This window comes from Telopea speciosissima, chromosome 7, assembly GCF_018873765.1.
Source record: "Telopea speciosissima isolate NSW1024214 ecotype Mountain lineage chromosome 7, Tspe_v1, whole genome shotgun sequence".
Classification (NCBI taxonomy): domain Eukaryota; kingdom Viridiplantae; phylum Streptophyta; class Magnoliopsida; order Proteales; family Proteaceae; genus Telopea; species Telopea speciosissima.
The window spans coordinates 6,406,030-6,426,425 of record NC_057922.1 but is presented as its reverse complement, the minus strand read 5'-3'; the positions used below and the strand labels follow the sequence as shown (position 1 = coordinate 6,426,425).

The 20,396-nt window shown below is 39.7% G+C and overlaps 1 protein-coding gene across 1 annotated transcript; it reads right to left on the bottom strand.

Moving 5' to 3' along the window:
• Window positions 1-313: 313 nt before the first annotated feature.
• On the bottom strand, window positions 314-19,369 carry LOC122669859 (bZIP transcription factor 12-like). Its single transcript, XM_043866736.1, has 4 exons — window positions 18,382-19,369; window positions 18,227-18,298; window positions 15,433-15,462; window positions 314-689 (listed from the first exon to the last, which is right to left on the bottom strand). The coding sequence occupies exons 1-4, from the start codon at window positions 19,075-19,077 to the stop codon at window positions 609-611; spliced, it is 879 nt and encodes a 292-aa protein (XP_043722671.1). The 5' UTR covers window positions 19,078-19,369; the 3' UTR covers window positions 314-608.
• Window positions 19,370-20,396: the final 1,027 nt, after the last annotated feature.

The following is a 20,396-nucleotide window of genomic DNA, read 5'->3' as shown; positions in this document are numbered from 1 at the left end:
ATTTGCTGCAAAGAAAAGATTCAAAGGTTGCCATAGCCTCTCAACAAGAATATCCAGAAACACCTCGGGAAATGCATGCAGATGCTAAAATGAGACAACAGGTGCTCTTCTTGTATACTTATCCTGTTTAACTATCATATATATATTTTTTTGGGTAACTTGTTTAACTATCATATTGTTTATTAACAATTATAACATATAAAAAAGGGAAAAAGCTTCCAGTCCATGCTTCACTGCTTCCCTCCCAAAGTAGCAAATGAAGAAACATGCTTCTGTGACTGAAACGGTTCCCTATTTACCTTCATTTTTAACTCTTAACCTCGACAACACATGACACCTCTGATACGTTCGCAGCTTTGGAACAATACACACAGATAATAAAAGAACACCTCATTCCAGCTTCAATGAAATTGCCTTCCAAATCTCATGTTGAACACCCTCAAAAGTTTTTTTTTCTCTTTATACACAGTGGAGGAACATACCTGACATGTAAAATAATTTCTAAAAAAGAAAGACATTGATCTCTTACAGGTGTTAGCCTCCTATACCTTCGGGGAGTTATTCGCATTAGAAGGTTCCATGTATGTTAATCCTTGTAATGCTCACTCCTACCATTGCATAGAACGAACTCTCCGAAGAGCACATGGAGGTCTACGCTTCTCCAGTACTGGGATCACATTTTCCATGAGCTGCAAATTAATCAATTGGATGTTAGCACTGAAATAAGGTAACAATGGAATAATTCTAATAGTTTCTCTTAAACAAGGATTTAAAAAAGCTGAGATTGGAAACTGGACTGATGGTGCCAATCACGATTCAGATGTATCAGCTGGATTGAGACGCAAACAACAATCAATTGATTTTGCAGGCAAAATTATCCCACCCAAAACAAACCAAAGAATAAATCATATAACTACAGTAGAGAGCATAGTCCAGAGGCAATACTATGGCGCTGCAAAGTACTGACTCAGTGGGACAACAAACCTGCTAGTTGTATGTTCATCCAGGTTTATACTGTCAATTCCAAGCTGTTGGGGTGGCAAGTAAACTCCAGCCCTTTACTATGCAAAAATAAACTCCACCTTTTGGTGTACGCAAGAATGCATGGTGCGCACCCCTCACCCCTCACCCTCAACACACACAGAAAAAGAAAAGGACTAGCATCCGCCGGAAGTGGGGGTGAGGACCATAACTCCAAGATTCCTTCAGGAAACAAGCCTGCCTCCTCCAAACTAGATCACAAGGTTTAGCCAAATGGGCCCATTAACCCAAACAGAAGAATTCCTTTCATCCCCCCTTCCCCCACACCTTTTGGCACTACAAATTTTTGGCATTACAAAGATAAACTGCCACCCCTTACCCCTGCATAATGTAGCTCTAGATAGGAGACAAAATCCCACTAGAGGCCAAGCAATAGGATCTAAATAAGGCTGCTGGTTTGGCTGGGCAGAATTAAGGTTTTAGGTCAAAACTAGGGTTAGGTTTTAGAATTCTGGAATGGGTCTTATATGGTTTTAATAGGCAGGTCTAGGGGGTTATTTTGGTATAAAGAAAATAGGATTTGGTTAGGTTTTATAATTCTGCAGATTTAGGGTTAGGGTTTCGGGTTTTGGGAATTAGGAAATAGGCTGAATTTAGGGTTTCTAAGGGGAATTTAGGGCAGGGTTTTGGATCGAGTGTAGGGGACTGTGGGAGGGAGGTTCGACCAGAATATGGTCCAATTCTGATGGCCAGAATATGCTGTGGGAATTTTAGGGTTTACGGGGCCTTAATGGAGAAGAGGGACTTAGGGTTTTGAGTGTTGATTATGGGCAGCAGCTAGGGTCGAGTGTAGACAATGGTGTGGGAGGCTATGGCCTAAGTTTGATTGATTTCTGATGGAGGAACAGATCTGGACAGAATTCAGCACTCTAGGGTTTATGAAAGTAAAACAGAAAAATAAAGGGGGATCAAATGGGGAAGGAGAAGGAATAAAAAAATAGAATTAAAACTCAAACTTACCATAGGAATCCACCAGTAGCAGCTTGAAGGATGAAGGATGAAACCACCTTCAGAGAGAGAGATCCTCCCAGCCGTCACGGTGTAAGGAGTCAACCGGAGTCCACCGATCCCTTTCCACCTTGATAAACCCACAAGGATGCACACACTCTCAAGGAGCAAGGAACAGCAGCAATGCCAGCCAGCAAACACACGAAATTTTCATTCAAAAAACTGTGGGGTAGCCTTCACGATTTTGTTTTATTTATGGCTTTATGCCAAATCCTAATGCAAATTAACTACCTCCTCACTTAAAATCGTGGAAGGGACCTAATTAAACAAAGCTAATAACTTAAAAACCCTGAAAAGACCTAATTACCCCTATTAACTCAAATTAAAAGAATCTAACTTAAAACAACTAATTTAAAAGAAGATTCCATACTAGCCAATAGGATTTAAGGATCTATTAGCCAATAGGAACACTTCACTTAAATTAGACCAATTGAACCAATTGGGTGCAACCAATTCTAAACCGGTGCAGTCTAAAAACAGGAAAATAAACTAAGTATGGAGAATAATAATCCTAATCTATGGCTCCCTAACTAAGCCCTAAATTCAGGACTTCTTCTTCTCTCCACTTAGAGCTACATCATTGCACCCCAATCCAACCACCAAGGTGAAAGTGGGATTTGAACCCAAGACGCGACAACAACAGACCACCATGCTTACTAGCTGCACAAGTTGGCACATTCAATCAAAAGAACTCAAGGGTGTTTTTACAACAACTCAGCCTTATCCCAACTAATGGGGTCAACTACGTGGATCCTTGTCCTCCAATCAGCTATTCGAGGTCATACTTGATACAAGGCCTAAGCTATGCATGTCTTTCCTCACCACTTCTCCTAAGGTCATTTTAGGTCTGCCCGACTCTTTTAGTTCCTTCATTCTAAAACAAATCGCTCCTTTGTACTAGTGCATCCAAAGGCTTCCGTTGAACATGGCCATGCCACCTCAAAGGACTTTCTGATAGCATATCATGTATCGGAACTACTCCCAAATCAATTTAATATGATCATTCTTTATCCTTCCTAGTTTTGCCACTCATCCATCTCAACCTCATCTCCGCTACACTGAGTTTATCTATATGATGCTTCTTAACTGCCCAACAGGGGAGGGGGCTTGGTGCAATGGTAAGGTTGCTCCATTGTGACCAAGTGGTCATAGGTTCAAGTCGGGAAACAACCTCTTTGTGAAAGCAGGGGTAAGGCTGCGTACATTATCACCCTCCCCAGACCCCGCAGTGGCCGGAGGTTCGTGTACTGGGTATGCCTTTTGTGCTTCTTAACTTCCTGATAAACCAATACAGCTTTGTCAAGGGCTTACTATCCTCATTTTCTCTGAAGATGATAATCCCTTGCTGTATAGGAGAACTTCCATCCTCCCCACCCCCCCCCCCGCCCCAAAAAAAAAAAAAAAACAAAGGAAGACATCTCCCATCAATAATGTAAAATTAACATTATTTCACAAGACAATGGTGATTTATAGAGGAAATCAGCCCTTTGTTCAAAGATATTTCATCTAGGGAAAAGTAAACCAGGGCAGCGTTATAATGTAAAAGAAAAGAAGTTAGCAAAGCACAACAAGAGCCTATAAACAGAGTTACAGACTGAACATTGTGTACCACTTCCAAGGAGTTATTTAATCCACAAAAATATGAGTTAAGGGCAGGAGCCTAATTTGTCTGTTGCAACTTTAAGCAAATCTAAATGCAACATTGGCGGCGAGCATAGTTGTCGAGGCATCACCTAGCCACCTTGGTTGCCTTGCTGGTTTCGCCTTGCGTCCATAGTACTAAATCTCGGCGAAATTTCAGTGTGACTGAGATGAAATGTATAGCCGAAATGAAAAATACCAAATTTCGGTCGAAATTTCTGCGAAATGTCAGAATTTCGGCTGTTTGTAGCACCTCGCCAAAATTTCGCCGAGACGTTACAAAGCCCAAGTATAAAATGCAAGGTCTCATGACTCTCGGTCGAAATTTCGACCGAGTGCTCTCTAGAGATTCCCATTTCGACTTTTTAACCTGATTTTTACTATTTTGTGCCTTTCTTTTTCGATTTTTCGCCGCATCAACACCAGAATCACTTGAGAAAACATCATTGAAGCTTCCTAGCACATCATTGAAGGACTATACTCATTCTTCTCCCGGACTATGAAGTGACATTCATTGGTCCTATAGTCAGAGGACAATGCATGTCGACTCCATCAGACTATGAGTGGGATCGATCCTGTTGAACAATTAAAAGAGGTGACATTGTGACAAAACAATATGAATTGAAGGGAGACGAAACCTGGTATTAGTATTACTTCACCAATGAGAAGATGGCCTGGTAAAAGTTGGAAGTGTAGGGGGAAGCCTAAAGATGCCATTAGCTGAAGTAGTGAGGACTAATATGTTTAATAAAGTGATGTAGTTTGGACCACTCGAACCAGCATGAACCAAGCAATGAGGTGGACCAGATCCATGAAAATGAGCCAGCTAGCATAAGTGGGACCAGCAAACTCGTTGGAGATGGAGTGTGCCCCAAACCGTGGGCTTGATCAAGCCAACAAGGGTTTAACTAATTTGCTTTAATTGATTCCTAGTTCTAGTAGGACAGTTGTTCAATTTTATTTCAGTTTACTAAGCAAATAAAGGTTCCTATTCATACTAGGATTTTATTTCTGTTATTATAAATACAATGTACTGGCAACAGCCTCTTTGCCAAAGCAGGGGTAAGGCTGCATATATTGTAACCCTCTCCAGATGGCCAGACCCCCACAGTGGCGAGAGCCTCGTGCACTGGGTAAGCACTTTTTTATATAAATACAATGTAACGCCTTTGCCAAAGACAAGATTTTGGATTTGGAATAAAATTTAGTAGTCTTGCGCATGAAGCTGTGGGAATCAGTCTCGGTGAGAAGCTGGTCCTTGCGGGTGGGATTCCCTTAGACCTGAGATAGGTTTCCCCTTCTTCCTTCTTTGTTTGCAGCCAACAACATACTGCCCTTGTGATCTGTTCGATAGCTGCTGCTGTTGGGTATCAATTGATTCCAGATTTCATTGGGATTAGTTGATCCTTCCTCCGATATCATATCCGAATCTACAGGTCAGATTCGATCAGAGTTTAATTTCAGATTTAAAGCATCTGCGCATACCCTGTTTCTTACTTGATTTCAGCACCTAGTATTTTGTTAGTTAAAACTAAACCCTTGATCCGATTGCACCCAAAATTTGGGAGATCAAAGAGCATCCCTAGAAGGGAACTCACCTGGGTTTGGTGATCTTCTGAGTTTTGATTAGAGTGCTACTTAGTTATCACCCCAAGCCCGCAATTTGTGATTCCAGAATATTTTTTTTTCAATTTAATTTTAATCCATCCTGCTTGTTGCTTTAATACTTTGGGGATTGGGTAAGTTTGTTAAAACAGAGATTCGATCCAAGTTTTATTTAATTCTGATGGCCTGATTTGATTTAATTGAGTTTCTCTGTTTCCAAGTTTTATTACTTTAAATCTAACTGATGGATCATTCCCATCTTTTGAAGGGATTTTATTCCCTATATCTGTGTTTGATTCCTAAAGTTTGGCTCTCATCGGAGAGAGTTTAATTTTCTGTCAATTTTGGGTTAGATTGGGATCCTATCTGGAAGGGTTTTAGAGTTCATCCTACCCCCCCCCCCAATTTCATAAGGGCAAGGTTCTAGACAATGAGTTGAAAATAGGAAAGTCCTACTTTGACAAGGATCCAGAAATAACACTCAATAAAAATAGGAAAAATAAAATAAAAGGAATAGGGAAGACAGCAAGGTTAAATTCAAACAGAATTGTAAGTGTAACAGAAACTCTGAAATTCAGAAAGCCAGAATTTAGGTTTAAGAACATGAAATCTAATTCTTACAAACAAGGCCTTATACAGACATGAAATAGGCACGGTTTGAAGATCCAAACATAGCCTGCAGTTCCAGAAAGATAAAAATCTCGTCTTTTGTGCACTGTGGTCCAAATTCAAGTGCAGGTTTCAAGGGCTTAATAGAAGCAATAAATTAATTGCACATAGGAACTTAAGAAATCGGAATGTTATTGGTTACATCACAGAAACGGAGAAACCAGAAATTCAGAACTGAATCAAACGGAACCTAAACCCCACTGACCTGAATACTGGCTGCTACTCGAAATTTCCCTTGATGAACTGAATCAGAAGTCCGAACTAGATGATCAGAAGAAGAAAACTGATGGAAAAATCTACTCTTATCTCCAGAAGATCCAATTTGGTTCTTAAGGCCCTGTTTGTTTAGAGGGGACTTACGTGGGGTGGGAGAATTGAGGTGGGAAAATGCTGATGTGACACTTCAAAATCCCACCCCAATCTTGTTTGGTTAATTTGGGGTGGTGAACTTACAAAAGCTCAGGGGACATCATTAACTGCTTTGTCTGCTAATATGGCACTTCAAAATCCCACCCCTTTGCTATACAAATTTGGTTACTATTCATGGGAAAAGTAACTTTATCTCAACTTTACCTCAACATTTCCACCCCAACATAACTCCTCTAACATGTGGGTACCATCTTCCCAACAATCCCACCCCACCTTGCCCTCCCTAAACAAACGGGGCCCAAGGGAATCCACCCTACCAGAGATTCCCTACCTAGAAACTGTGAAGCCACATGACAGAAGAAAACTCAACGTTTTTGTCGCATTTATATAAAATTCATGGCTCTACTCGCCAGTGTATATGGCCACATATAGATCTCTCAAAATCAGTCCCTTAACACCACAGCTGGAAATAGCCTAAACCCACAACTCTTAACCAATAAGAAAGTTAAATTGACTCTAACTTTGCAAAGAACTTCAAAGACTCCACTGAAAATATAGAACTCCAACTTCAACCAGGGAAACTGAAAAGAAACAAAAAGACTGAAGGTCATGTGGGGCAGGGGTCCCAAAAACCTGTTTTGGATCACTTATGGACCCCACTTAGACAATTAAGATCCAAGTACAAGAAGTGATGGCAAACTTTTAAATTGTAATTAATAGGAGTCAACTAATAGAGGAAAGAAGAATAAATTGTGGGTAACGAAAAAGTGGTATAGAAAGGGAAAGCTTGGAACGAAATAGAAAACAAGGGATAATGGGGTATAAAAGTAAAAGGAGGGGGCATAATTGGAAAGTAAATCAAGATATTAATTGAGAAGGAGAAAGAGGAATCGTCTTCAACATCTTGATAACGTACAGAACCAGTGAAGGAGTTTCTTACATTCAGTCCAGCCGGTCATCTAAGGCTCCAATTAACACCAGAAACCCACGATCAGGTTAGTAATCCCTCACTATATGAACTCCAAACCATAGAAACGAAATCAAACAAGCATCAATCGAAAGATCAGCCCCTTAAACTGACTATGGCGGTAAGAAACAGAATCAGTTCTGCAACTTGAGTTGGTTCTTTCTAATGGCAGATTCCCATAGCCTCAATATCTAGAAGGCCAAGCCACCTCAAACAATAGAAAGTTTCCTGATTCATGGACAGATGCGGGTTAAAGAGATAGAGTTCCAGCGAACACTTTTCAAAGCAATGGAATCGCACCACAGAGAAAACGAAAAACAGGAAAGAAAGAAAGAAGAAAAAGAGGGGGCTCACACAAGCAATCAAAACCACAAGAGGTTTCAACCAAACAAATCAATTCATTCCAATCTGAGTACCGTTTAATTACACCAATATTTAAAGAAAATAATTGAAGACTCCAATTCTAAAACTGAAACAATCTTAATCATAATCTAAAACTGGAATTAAACTTAAACTCTAAGTGGGACTCATAAATTCCTAAATAGACTCTATCAATAATTAGCCTAATAAAAGTAAAGTAAAAATTACAAGATAAATCCAACTAATAAAAAGCTAAATAAATAAAGGCCAAATGTTCTCTGTGCCGGGGGTGCAGGCTGTGCCCAGACACATGGGGGTTGGCAAAATGACCACCCTGACCCCTGATTGGCAGGCTCATGTGTCTGGGCGCAGGCTGCGCTGCAACACAGAGAACATCAGCCCATAAATAAATAAACTAAGATATCCTACTGAAACCAAAAACCTAATTGGTCCAGCTCATCTTCACATGGGTCCCCCAACGGGTTAGGCTGGTCCCAGGAATTGCTCCTGCATCACAAGGTTTGGTGATTTAGGACAAGCTAAGGGGAAAAACAACAAAAGAGGAATTTGAAGAATTTTATTAATAAAAAAGGAACATATAAATATAGATGGATAACTTGGGGACTCACTGGTAAATGCACAGTTTGTGCATGCTTACCTATCTTGAGGAGAGAAGAAAAGATAGATATTAGAGGATTTTTAGGGAATGAGTTGGCGTAATTGGGAGCTCGCCTTAGCCTCTATCTCAATAGAGAATTAGGAAATTCAATACTTATCCTCTTTACTGCTAATTACTAATAAATAGGCATTTTAGCCGTTACAATTAGGATACAACTACTCCTAAGTCCTATCACACATCTACTGTAACCAATCTCACTAACCCACTTACTAACTTTCCAACGTCAATACAACTTACTATAACCATATCGACAAATGTCACTAATCCCTTGCATGGATCACATGGAATATGGAATGATGGATGTTCATGCACGTAACAACTCCTCCCCACTAGACTTTGGTCTTGTCCTCAAGACCACTCGTTGGAAACTGACTCTTCAAGGTATCTAAATCCCCCCTTTCCTCCTCTTCGCAACAACCCTCGATCAAGAATAATTTCTTGCATCAATGTCCCGGTACGAACCACTCGTTACAGTTGTAACAAAGTCCCTTAGCCTGCCTTTCTTGTATTTCCGTTGACGGGAGTCGACAAACGTGAAGAGGTTCTTTATTAGGTGGTATGCTCTTTCTCTCAAGTAATTGGTCACAGGCCTTATACAGTCGAGCCAATCTAATAGTTACAGATAAGATTGTGGGGCAACCAGCTAGGACGTGCACCTTGATTTGCTCCTTCAAACCGCTTACTAAAAAACTGACTTGTCGATGTGGCGGTGTGGGTCCCACCTTGTAAAGCAGTTTCTCAAACTTGGACGGATAATCCCGAACTATGCCAAGTTGTTGTAACTTAGCAAAAAAAGTCTTGGAGGGGAGTTGGTCTGAACCTTGCATGTAGCCCATCACAAAAAATGCGCGTTACCCTTTCTTCATCTCTCTTAAAAACTTGATACAAGAGTTGTGTGTCTCTTTCTAAATAGAAGGAATCTAACACAACAGGCTCCTTCTCTGGTGTCTAATGAAAATCAAAGAACTGCTCTGCATGGCACATCCAACTGGTCGCGTCTTCCTCCCCATTGTAGTGTGGGAAGTCCAACTTGATCAACTTAGGCGTGAAGGTTTGTTGGGACGTGGCAGATCGTGGATTTTGATTGCCAGAAGGAGGTCGGACTTCTTGCGGCGAAGCAGCAGTTCTTGAATTTTTGCCCACCTCATAATGAAAGGGAGGACGTGAGGTACTCAATCTTTCAAAGAGCTCATCAAGCCTTGAAAGTATCTGTTGCTGATCTTGAATAAGTTGTTATTGTCCTTCATTCAAAGTACTTACTTCTCCTTCCAGTCGCTCCACCCGATCATCCATGTTCCAGCTCTGATACCAAGCTGGTACATGTTACCTATCTTTAGGAGAGAAGAAAACATGGATATTAGAGGATTTTTAAGGAATTAGTTGGCGTAATTGGGAGGTCGCCTTAGCCTCTTTCTCAATAGAGAATTTTAGGAGATTCAATACTCATCTAATTTACCGGTAATTACTAATAAATAGGCTTCACCCAACAAGAGAAGACTCACTCAACTCTCAAAGTTAACTTAATATTCATATGGAGTTCCAAAACTACCTTCACAATAGCATGACATACATATATAGATAAAAGGAAGAAAATAAGAAGAGGAAGAAAGAGCTATTTGAGGAGAATTAATTGCTCCCAACATTCAAAAAGCATTAATCGCTATGTGCCAGGCCAATTCTATGAGTTTCTTTTGAACATTGGAGTTGCATGTCCATGGGCTTGTGCCTAAACGTGGGCTGCACCATCCTCTCCCTATTGAGAAGAAGTCGTCCTCGAGTGTAATTTCATGTTGGCTCCCATAAGTAAGGGTCAAGCTTTTGTAATTCGGACTAATTGATCCAAGTATCTTCAGAATTTGATTTCTGCTTCTATCAAACAAGATATTGAGTGTATGAGCCATGTCGAGTAGTGATGGACCTTGAATTAAGCACATCTACCACCGTTGATGCATTAGCTGTTAGTGAAACTCCCAAGTCTTTGTGTTATCATTGGAGTGTTGGGACCACCATAATAGGGGTTCAACATGATAAGCATTTAGTTCTATTTTCTTGATAATGCAACAAGGATCAATCTTCTTGTATTTGAGCTTGTTGTAGATACAACTACGACATATTTATTATAATTACCATGATGCCTAGGCGACCCAAGGTGATCGAGACGGTAAAAAGACCAAGTGACACCAACAAGGCACCAAGGTGTCGCCTAGGCGACCAAGGTGCCCCTAAAAAATATCTCCAGGACACCTTGACAACTATGATCTTTATTTTTGCAAGTATACCACGACTAAGTCACCCTCCTCACATTCCAAATGTCATCGGCGAACATCAATAGTTGCTTGTAATGGTCATTTGCTCTAGTCCAAAACCTCTCTTACATCATCTGGATGGTGCAACCCACATTTAGGCCCAAGCCAATGGACCAAATAAACTCATAGAATTGCCCCCAATTGCTAATTTAAGCACTTTGAGAGTTGAATGAGTCCTCTCTTGTTGGGTGAGTGAATCCCCAAGTTATTCATCTATCCTTGTTTGTTCGTTCTTTCTTAATGAAATTTCTCCAAATTCCCTCCTCTATTTCTATTGTCTTCCCCTTTGCGCCTGTCCTACATTAACTTGGTATCAGAGCAAATTTCGATTCTTATGGCAAGCAAATCTACAAAATCAATCCGAAATTAAGAAGCAAACTGGATAATGGAGAACTTGACCAATGATTGATACACAATGCCGGTCAAAATTTGAAAGGATCAATTCAAACTCAAGGACGAGTTCTTCTAAAGCAGTGGAGATGATGACGTCATCAACCATGATATTGCCAATCCTTTTCTTTTATTACCCAAAAAACCCTTCATGACCAACGTCCCTTTTTTGTTATGCAAGCATTATATCATCTTGCATTTATTATACCATTATTTCACCTCTCCGACGACTCTTATGATGATGTGGCACCATCTCTTCGTAATACAACATCTCTCCCAACAGCTAGTTTTTCCTTCCCCTATCTATATTTGTATTTTGAAGTATAACGAAAAGGAAGAGTATGTTTCCAATATAACTTCCAGTGCTAAGTGGGTCCCACTCTTGGGTGAGTGAGTCCCTTTGAGTTTGAGCTCCTCTTGTGATGAGTCCCACACTTGGGTGAGTAAATCCCCAATAGACCCTAAAGTTAAGTGGTCCTCTCTAACCCTTGTTATCCTATAAACATTGAACTTCTTGTGGAGTATCTCTGGTCAATTCATGTAGAGTACTCAAAGTGTAGACAAAGACCATTTTATGTGCCTCAAATAGGCATATATATAAAGCCAATTCTAAACATCCATCATGTTTGAGTGCCCTAGAGATTTATATCGCTTAAAGAACTCCCCAAGATGTAGGACTCAATTATTGAAGAAATCAGTTACATAATAAAAACTTGTGCCAGTCAACGGCAACCAAAAGAACTGAACATTCAAGTGGAACAAAAACTACAAATTAAATAGTCCCAGTATTTTGTTGTGCTTTTATAAAATTTAATTACCCTTATAGAGTTGACCGGAATTGAATATTCAAGTCAAACAAAATTACAAAATCCATAGTCAAAGTATTTTGTTTTGTTTATGAAATTTAATTACCCCTTTTAGGTTTGACCTGAAATGTTTAAAATGCTCTAGTGTAGGATAAGGTCTAATTACCAGATAGACCTACAAAATAATAATAGAAACTATTGCAAGTGACCGGAATTGTATATATTGAAACTAGCACAATTTTTAGACCTAAAAATTATGTAAAAGTCAATCTCATAAGAAGTATTTACTATCCAATGGCCCTCAGAATTCTTAAACTTCTATGGTAGCAAGTAGACTTAAAGATGAAAAAAGGGCACAAAATCAAATTGAGAAATAATAAAAAGTTTGTGTAAGGAGGCAGAGAGAAAGAGGGAACAACCGCTGAGAGATTATGTAACACGTTTTTTTTTTTTTTTTTGGGTGAATAAAAAACTCATTACCAAAGAGAAAGAGGACTACAGCAGCCTCCAAAGGGGGAAAAAGCCTTAGCCTCAAACAAAGGAGGCAGAGGCTTGAAGGGAGACTGAGAGAAGGCCCCAGGAGACAACAATAAGCCTATTCCTTGGGGTGTTAATACATATAGAGGGAACAGCCGCCGAGAGCTTAGCTATAATTGCAAAAGAAATGGAATCCCAAATCTGTTGGAGAGGCCGAGAGTTGGTAGTACATTTCCTGATATTTCATTCCATCCAAATATGATTGATGACAACACAAAAAGCCAACTTGCCAACCGTGTCACAGATAGAAGATCCAGCAAAAGACATATCAACCCAAATCCATTCTCTATTAAAAGGGAGAATTCTTCGATTTCTAGGCCAACATTTGGCTAAAATGCCTTTCCAAATGGAGGAGGAGAGAGGACAAGCAAAGAATAGGTGTTCAATATCTTCCACAACATTCCAGCAAAGGTAGCATATGGGGGACAATAATTTGGCGATGGTGAAGAAAGGACTGCGTTGGAAGGTAATTAAAAAAAACTCGCTAGACTGTGAAGCAATGGCAGGGAATGTGATGCTTGAACCAAACGAGCTTCCTTCAAGGAGCCAAGAGGCCCCTAGTGAATAAAGTCCCAAGCAGCTTTAGCGCTAAAGGAGCCAAATGAATTCGACACCCAAATACACAATCACCTCTCCCAGAGGGTCTTCTAGAGATAGAAGGCAGGGCATTCCAAATATTATTAAGCATAGGGTGGAGGGAGGGGGGAGGAGCCCAACCAACAGGATCTAAGATATCAACTACCATAAAATGTCTAGGGAGCCCCGAACTATAAATAGTTTTATGGCTGACCAAGTGGAGAAGGATCCCCATAGGGTGCCAATGGTCCAACTAGAGGGAAGTAGAGTTACCATCGCCAATAGAAGAGCAACTAGCTCCCAGAACCATATGGCGTGTAGCTAAAATCTTACGCTAGACCCATGAAGCATCGGACGTGGTAGAGATTGACCAAAAAGTATCATAGCGAAGAAGCCCCGAGTAGATCCAATCAACCCAAATACTTCTCTTTTTAAAGACTATTTTCTAGATCAATTTAATGATCTCAGCCAAGTTCACCTCTTTGATTCTCCTTATACCCAAACCTACTTCCCCCTTCGAAAGGCGGACAGAAGCCCAACTTATGGGGTGAAGAAACCTTGCGGAGTCAATGTCTTTCTAGAGAAAAGAAGACATAAGGGACTCCAAGGACTTGATAGTAGATTGGGGCAACCCATAAATGCCAGACCAATAAATATAAGAGAATTCCAAAACAGATTTGATAAGAACCACACCCCGCATAAGAAAGAAGCTTGCCTTTCCAGAGTTGAAGCCTTTGAAAAGGCAAGCTTGTCTTCCTCCTTCAATGTGACACTTTACATGGAGGGAAAATCTTATATCAAAACAAGCAGAGCCTAAGTGAAAATTCCCAAATTAAGAGTTGCTCAAAGCCTCATGCCCCAACAATAGATCTTAACTTCTCTAAATATCTCAGGATAATGCCATATCTTTGCCCCATTAGGAAACTGAATAAACATTCAATGCCACAAAATCACATTAAACAGACAAGTTTTAACCAGGAAACTAGATATGCCTAAAGAGATCCTTTATATATAATCAATTGAATGCACTTGTCTCGTTATACTTTGTTCTCTTTTTTATACATGATATATTTCACATATTATTTATTTATAGAGTTTTACGCCTCAAAAGTTTATTTTGCATATACCCTAAGCATTCCCATTTGTTTCTTAACCATTTCCACATGTATCTAGCGTATCTTGTGTCTCTGCGATACGAAACGATATGTCACTTAAAATCACCCTTCCGAAATGATACCCGATACCGATGCTTTATACCTGGGTCATACCACGTGGTTAGTGCACAAGGCTGATCTTAAACCAAACACGCAACCTGATTGTAGATCATTTGTTGCAATATCAGTGTCAAAAACCACATGTTAAAATCTACACTCATGAGGTTTCCAGCATATTTTGACAATACAAAGAACATAGCATTAAATAATAGCAAACAGTTTATTGGGTACATTCAATCAGAAGAAGTTGCAGACAAGTACAAGCTACTTAGCTCAATTTTGGAAAAAACTAGTAACATTACTAACAATATCAATAAATTGACTTGGTTGAGGCATGCAAAACTTCTTATCATGGAAAGAGATCTCGGTTTCGCAAGAAACCCAGACGAGTTGCGTAGGGAGTTCTAAAAGTCACTGGTTTCGACCAGTTTCGACCGAGATATCTCAGTTTCATTCGAAACTGGTTGAAACTAACTGAACCAACCCAAACCAGCATATATAAAGTGACAAGTTTCGATCAAAACTTGCCATTTCTCGCAACTTTCGATCGAAACCCATTCTGTCTCAGTGATTTCGATACAGGGAGTGACATTTTGGCTCAAAAGTGTGAATTTCTTCGCATTGTTTCTTCGTTTGGTGCATCTACAAGCTGCATCAAGTTGATTAATCCAGTGTTTCGGAGTTCAAGCTCAAAGGTAATAGTGTTCTCTACCCAAAAATCAATTATTTTGTACAACACATGAATACATGGTATAAATTGTTGAAATTTATATATGTTAGCACCAATGGCCCGATCTACGACTCTACCAGAGTCAGGTGTTGGATGGGAAACACCTAGTTCATGCATGGCGTTTAGAATGCATGCCCGATCTACAACTCTACCTTTTTTGTACAACCATTTTGATTGTTTTTTTGTGAAAATAGTTCATGCATTGTGTTTAGAATGTCAAAAATAGGCCATATACAAAAAATCAGACTTAAAAAAACCATTCCTGGGCCTCGAAACCACAGTCTCAAGTTGGCTGGGAAAAAATACCTGGTTTCGACCATATCTCGGTTTCTGGCCGGTCGAAACTCGAGTTTTAGAACCTTGCTTCTTATTCCTTTTGAAATAAGGAAGCAGTTATGATGTGCCTCAGTTTTTTGTTTTTTTTTTTGAGTACATAAGCTTCAGCAAGAGCTAGAGAAACAAATTCCCAACGAAAAATGTTTTGCAGTATCCATGTCTTTTGATAAGAAGAAGAAAGAAATTATTAAAACACACCTGCTTAAGCCTCTTCTTTTTCTCCTCTTTCTGCAAAATTTGAAAATTTTCAATCAGTTCAGAAATTATTTGAAGAATAACAGGCAAAGTATTCTCTAAGGTCTCAAATCATGATATAAGAAAAAGTATCCCGGGCATTGTTTAGCAAATAAAAAGGCACACCCTCATGCAATTAATATACCAGAAATACTTCTTAATCCTCAAGCATAGAATCTATAGTCCACAGATGATCTTCTTGTATCAACATGTCAAAACTCAAAAGTACCATCTACTCCAGTTGATTTACAAATTGTGAACTTCTTGAATTATGATCACCAATAAATAACGAGCACAATATTTACATTTGAGGCAAAGAAATAACAAGCAATGCTGCAGTAATAGTTTTTTGTTTTGAATTGCTACTTCCATACCCTAGGTTATAGCCAGCAAAAATACATGTCACATCAAATACATAAGCAATTTCAAAACAGATCTCAAACCCAAAAACTAACTAAACTAATAAAATTATGGTAAATAGTCCTTCACTTTAGCTAAAAGAAACTATACAATGAATTTGTATGTAAGCATGTCATCCTTGTCTTTGTGCCACAGAATCTATAAGAAATTTTATTAATGTTGTAAAAATGAATTTGTATGTAAGCATGTCAACACTGACAAAGCATGACTGATGCAGCCAACCAACTGAGATTCCAGATTAGCAAACAAAGATCAGATCGGCTGCTCCTTAGGCCCAGATCTAGACTATTTTCTGATAAAACAGGATTGAAAAAGACTTGCTGATTTCTAGGTTTCAGTAGCCTGCATTGGGAAAAGAAAGAGAAACAGAGATCAGAGCTATCAAGGGACTCTGACCAGTACCCGTGAATAATAACCGAAGAAAAGGAACAGAGGGATGGGAGAATGGGACAGAAGAGAGAGAGAAAAGAGGAAGCCTTCTTGGCTACATAATTCAAAATCCAAATTCTGTATTACATTACATTAACCACCATCACGGGGGTGGTTATATATTCATAAGAAAACAAAAGATAGTCTTCTTAATCTAAAACTCTTAGGTAGCTAGACTAACTTAACTAACAAGGACTTAAAATAATTAACTAATTAGAATTGTTGAAGCCTAAGTCTTCTAGATAACTTGGGCCCAACCAGACTAACCAAAATAGGTTGCTTTAATGACTGAATTAAAGCCAACTATTTTACCAAATAGACCCACTAATAATTAAATATCTGTTTTCATACAGCCGAGGGTGGGATTTGGTGCAACGATAAGGTTGCTGCACTGTGACCTGTCACGGGTTCAAGTCTAGAAACAGCGTCTCTGCGAAAGCAGGGTTAAGGCTGCGTACATTATGACCCCACCCAGAACCCGCAGTGGCGGGAGCCTCGTGCACTGGGTACGCCCCCTGTTTTCAGACAGCGCTTTCGACCTCCACTTTTGGGCCTTATAATTCAGTCCATTACAAATAAAACCCAAAGAATTAAAAGCCCATACCCAAGAGACTAAAATAGAACCGAATTTTGGATCAGGCCTCCATTAATGACATTTTGCAAACAAGTGATTACTAACAGACAATGAACTGTTCACACGTATTTTCACATCGAACAGATAAAATATCCCGAGGCAAGAATCATCAATTAAACAAATACAAGCACTGGTGGAAAATTGAATCACCACAAATTTCACAAACACTTCCGAGTTTATTTCACTCTTTTATGGCAGGTTCTTAAGCAAACATGACAACATAACTAAAACAAAAGGCGATAATGACCTGTGACGAAAGTCCTGCCACAACATAGTTTTCCCTTTTTTTAATCATGCCCTGTTTCTGCATAGGCACTTGTTATGTGCACACACAACCCCCCCCCTAAAAGGAAAGGTCAACAATTGACTGAACAGTTTGACTTGGATGAGTAAAGCGGGATCTCCAGCCCCAGATCAGGTTGGATAAATCGGATAAATTGATAAATGAAACAAGAGTGTCCCCTTGGATCTTTTGTTTCTCCTACACATAGTTGGGAGGTTCCTCTTTTAGATGGACCCTTCTTGAAAGTGGGCTCAGTAGAGTAACTTAAGAATTGAACTAAACTCCTAACAAAAAACAAAAAAGAAGAACTTGCCTCCACTAAATACTACCTGATACTGAATGATTTACCAAGCTAGAGTGTACTCTTGGATCTTTTGTTTATCCTTCTCATGGTGACGGGTTTATCCTTTAGATGGCCCTACTAAAAAGTCAGCTGAATAGAGCAATTCAAGAACTTGACTCAACTCAATAATACCTAACAAATTTATAGCATTTCTCGGATAGAAGACATATCTGTTTAACAATTAGTGGAAGCTTGGGCCCTATACACTGCCTAAGAGAACAAGATCGAAGCAGCTAGCCTCATGCAGTTGAGCTATGGCTAAGAACAACGGAGGTGAGCTGAATCGCATATCAATAATTTGGAGGCACTTACCAAACCTTCTTTTCTTCGGAAAATATTCAGGTAAGGTCGGAACAAAAATGTGGGATTTTATCTGAAAATTTTCATTTTACATGATTTTTACCTAAAAACAAACAACGCCTTACTCACATCCAATTTCTATGAAAACTTCATCAACGTGCTCCATATATTGAGGTGAAATTATGTGAGTTAGAACCTATTCAGAGTACTCAAAGGGGACATGCTCAAAAATGTCTAAAGCCATCGACTAAAGAAGATCAAAGCCTCGCTAAACAAAATAAACCAAATCAACTAATTAAAAACTCTAAAGATGCCAGCATTACAGCTAAATTGAACTGAACTGCAGTACCTGCTCTTTCAAAAGTGTCGCGTTCTCCTCTTCCAGCTGTGACACTAGAGACTCAAGCTCAGTAGTGTAGGCCTAAAGCCAGAGAACCACAATAAGAACGCATCTTGCTCGAAGGAAACTAAAAATAAAACAAAAAAAGAAGAACCAAAATTTACCTGCTTCCGTTCCCTCGACCTAGCCGCAGATTCTCTGTTCTTAATCATCCTCCTCTGTCTCTGCTGCGCAACCTTATCAACCGGCTCCTCCACCACTCGCCTTTTCCCCCTTATTACTCCCGTTCCCTCGACTCCATTTCCAAACACAACAACTGATCCATCAATCTGCGGCTGCTGTGGTTGCTGTTGTGCCTGTTGCTGAAACCGATTATTCAACATTGGATCCGAAGAAAACACACCTTGCGCCGGCCCGGCGGCTTGCGTTACCCTCACATCTTCCTCTCTAACTGCTCCAGCTTTCGCCAGAAAATCCTCAAGAGTCATCTCCTCATACGCTGTGTCCTTATAAAACTGAGCATCACTTACAGCTCTTAATTTCCTATCACCGCTAGCGCCACCCGCACTGGCTATAATATCTTTCCATACGTCTTCAACCGACCGGTTGCTCACATTTGGAATGCCACCGTTCGATTCGCCATCTTCATTGGTGGCGCCGGTAGCAGCGTTCGGAATGATCTCAGCCGCCGAGGGATTATCACCGTAAATGTTTTTAAGAAGCTCGTCCATGTTCATAGATCCAAAATTCTTACTCTGATCATTCTGAAGCTCAGAGACTGTTAGCGAATATATTGAAGACTGCCGCGCCAGATCCGAATTCGCCGAACTTGCAGACGCCATCACCTTCGACGACGCCATCTCCGCGGATTTCTAGGGTTTTTAAGATTTTAGTTTTAAGCTTCTTTAGGAAAAAACTAGCTAATCTCCTTCTTCACCTCTAAGGGCGTGACTCTCGCAAACAGAAACGGTTTAAAATTGAATACAAGAGATATAAGAGAAGGAAAAGAGAGAGAAAGAGGAAATACCGAATACCAGAAAACAGGGAGCGGGGGTTCTAGAAAGGTGGTTTTGGGATGTGGAGTGGGTTTTGAAAAGTGGTTTCGTGGGATTTTTTTTTTTTGCTATAAATGGTATAAAATAAGGGGAGTCAAGGTAGGCGCTTCATGATGTGTTTTCCTTTTATAGGTTGAACCCTAACAATGGGATTTGGATTTGGTGAGACGTTCACATTTTTCGCTTCTCTACCGTACTACGCCAAATAATTTTTTGCTGTTTTAAGTAACTTAACTTTTGGGGAATTTTCATGTACCTCCTTTGGGTTTATTTTATTATATTAATTTCAGTGCCCTCGTAGATTTCTGAAATGTTACAAATCTCCTTTGAAAATCCAAATTTTAAAAAGTGAGGACTTTTGACTCGTCCCTCCATTAAATGCTTAACATCTGGTGAGAGCTGCAATGAAACTACCAAAGTTTTAAATACATTAATGAGGGAGATTATTACATTTGTCATTGCAGTTACCGATAATAAATGTAAAGGACGGAGTGGGAAAACTGTCCGGCTGCATGGCAACCTTATCAACGTGGGGCCAAAGGGAGGGATCTAATACTTGGGCGGCCAACTCTACTCCACCACTCATCCAATGGCTGGAAGGATTTTGACATGCATTCGAACACTTGTCAATACCTAGAGAGGCGTGTCCAAATCCCCTCCGCCATTGGATGGTTGGTGGTAGAGAAGTTGGAATTTGAGAGGGTCTTTTTCCCAATGGAAGCACCACGAGAATCCAACCAAAGGATAGGATGGTCATTTTCAGGATGCATGGGTCTAAAGTTCTAATCGGAAGGGGTACTGCCGAGTAGCATTCGTTTTTCCTAAATGTAATAAGGCCCGTTTATTGAGGGTAAAAATTGGTGGTAAAAAAAGAGAAGTCATGCGCCTCACACGTAATGGGATGAAAGAATATGATGAAAGGATAGTAGAAGATGAGATGGTACAATAAAATAATAATATAAATTTATACTCCCATTTTTCTCACAAAATCCTATGAATATGATAGGACTTTGAAGATGGGTGTGGTAGATAATTCCCTTACCACCTATGCAGTCAAATTATTTAATGAATGTTCTCTATTATTTTATGTAAATAAATTACTTCGATTTTTTAAATTTTATGAA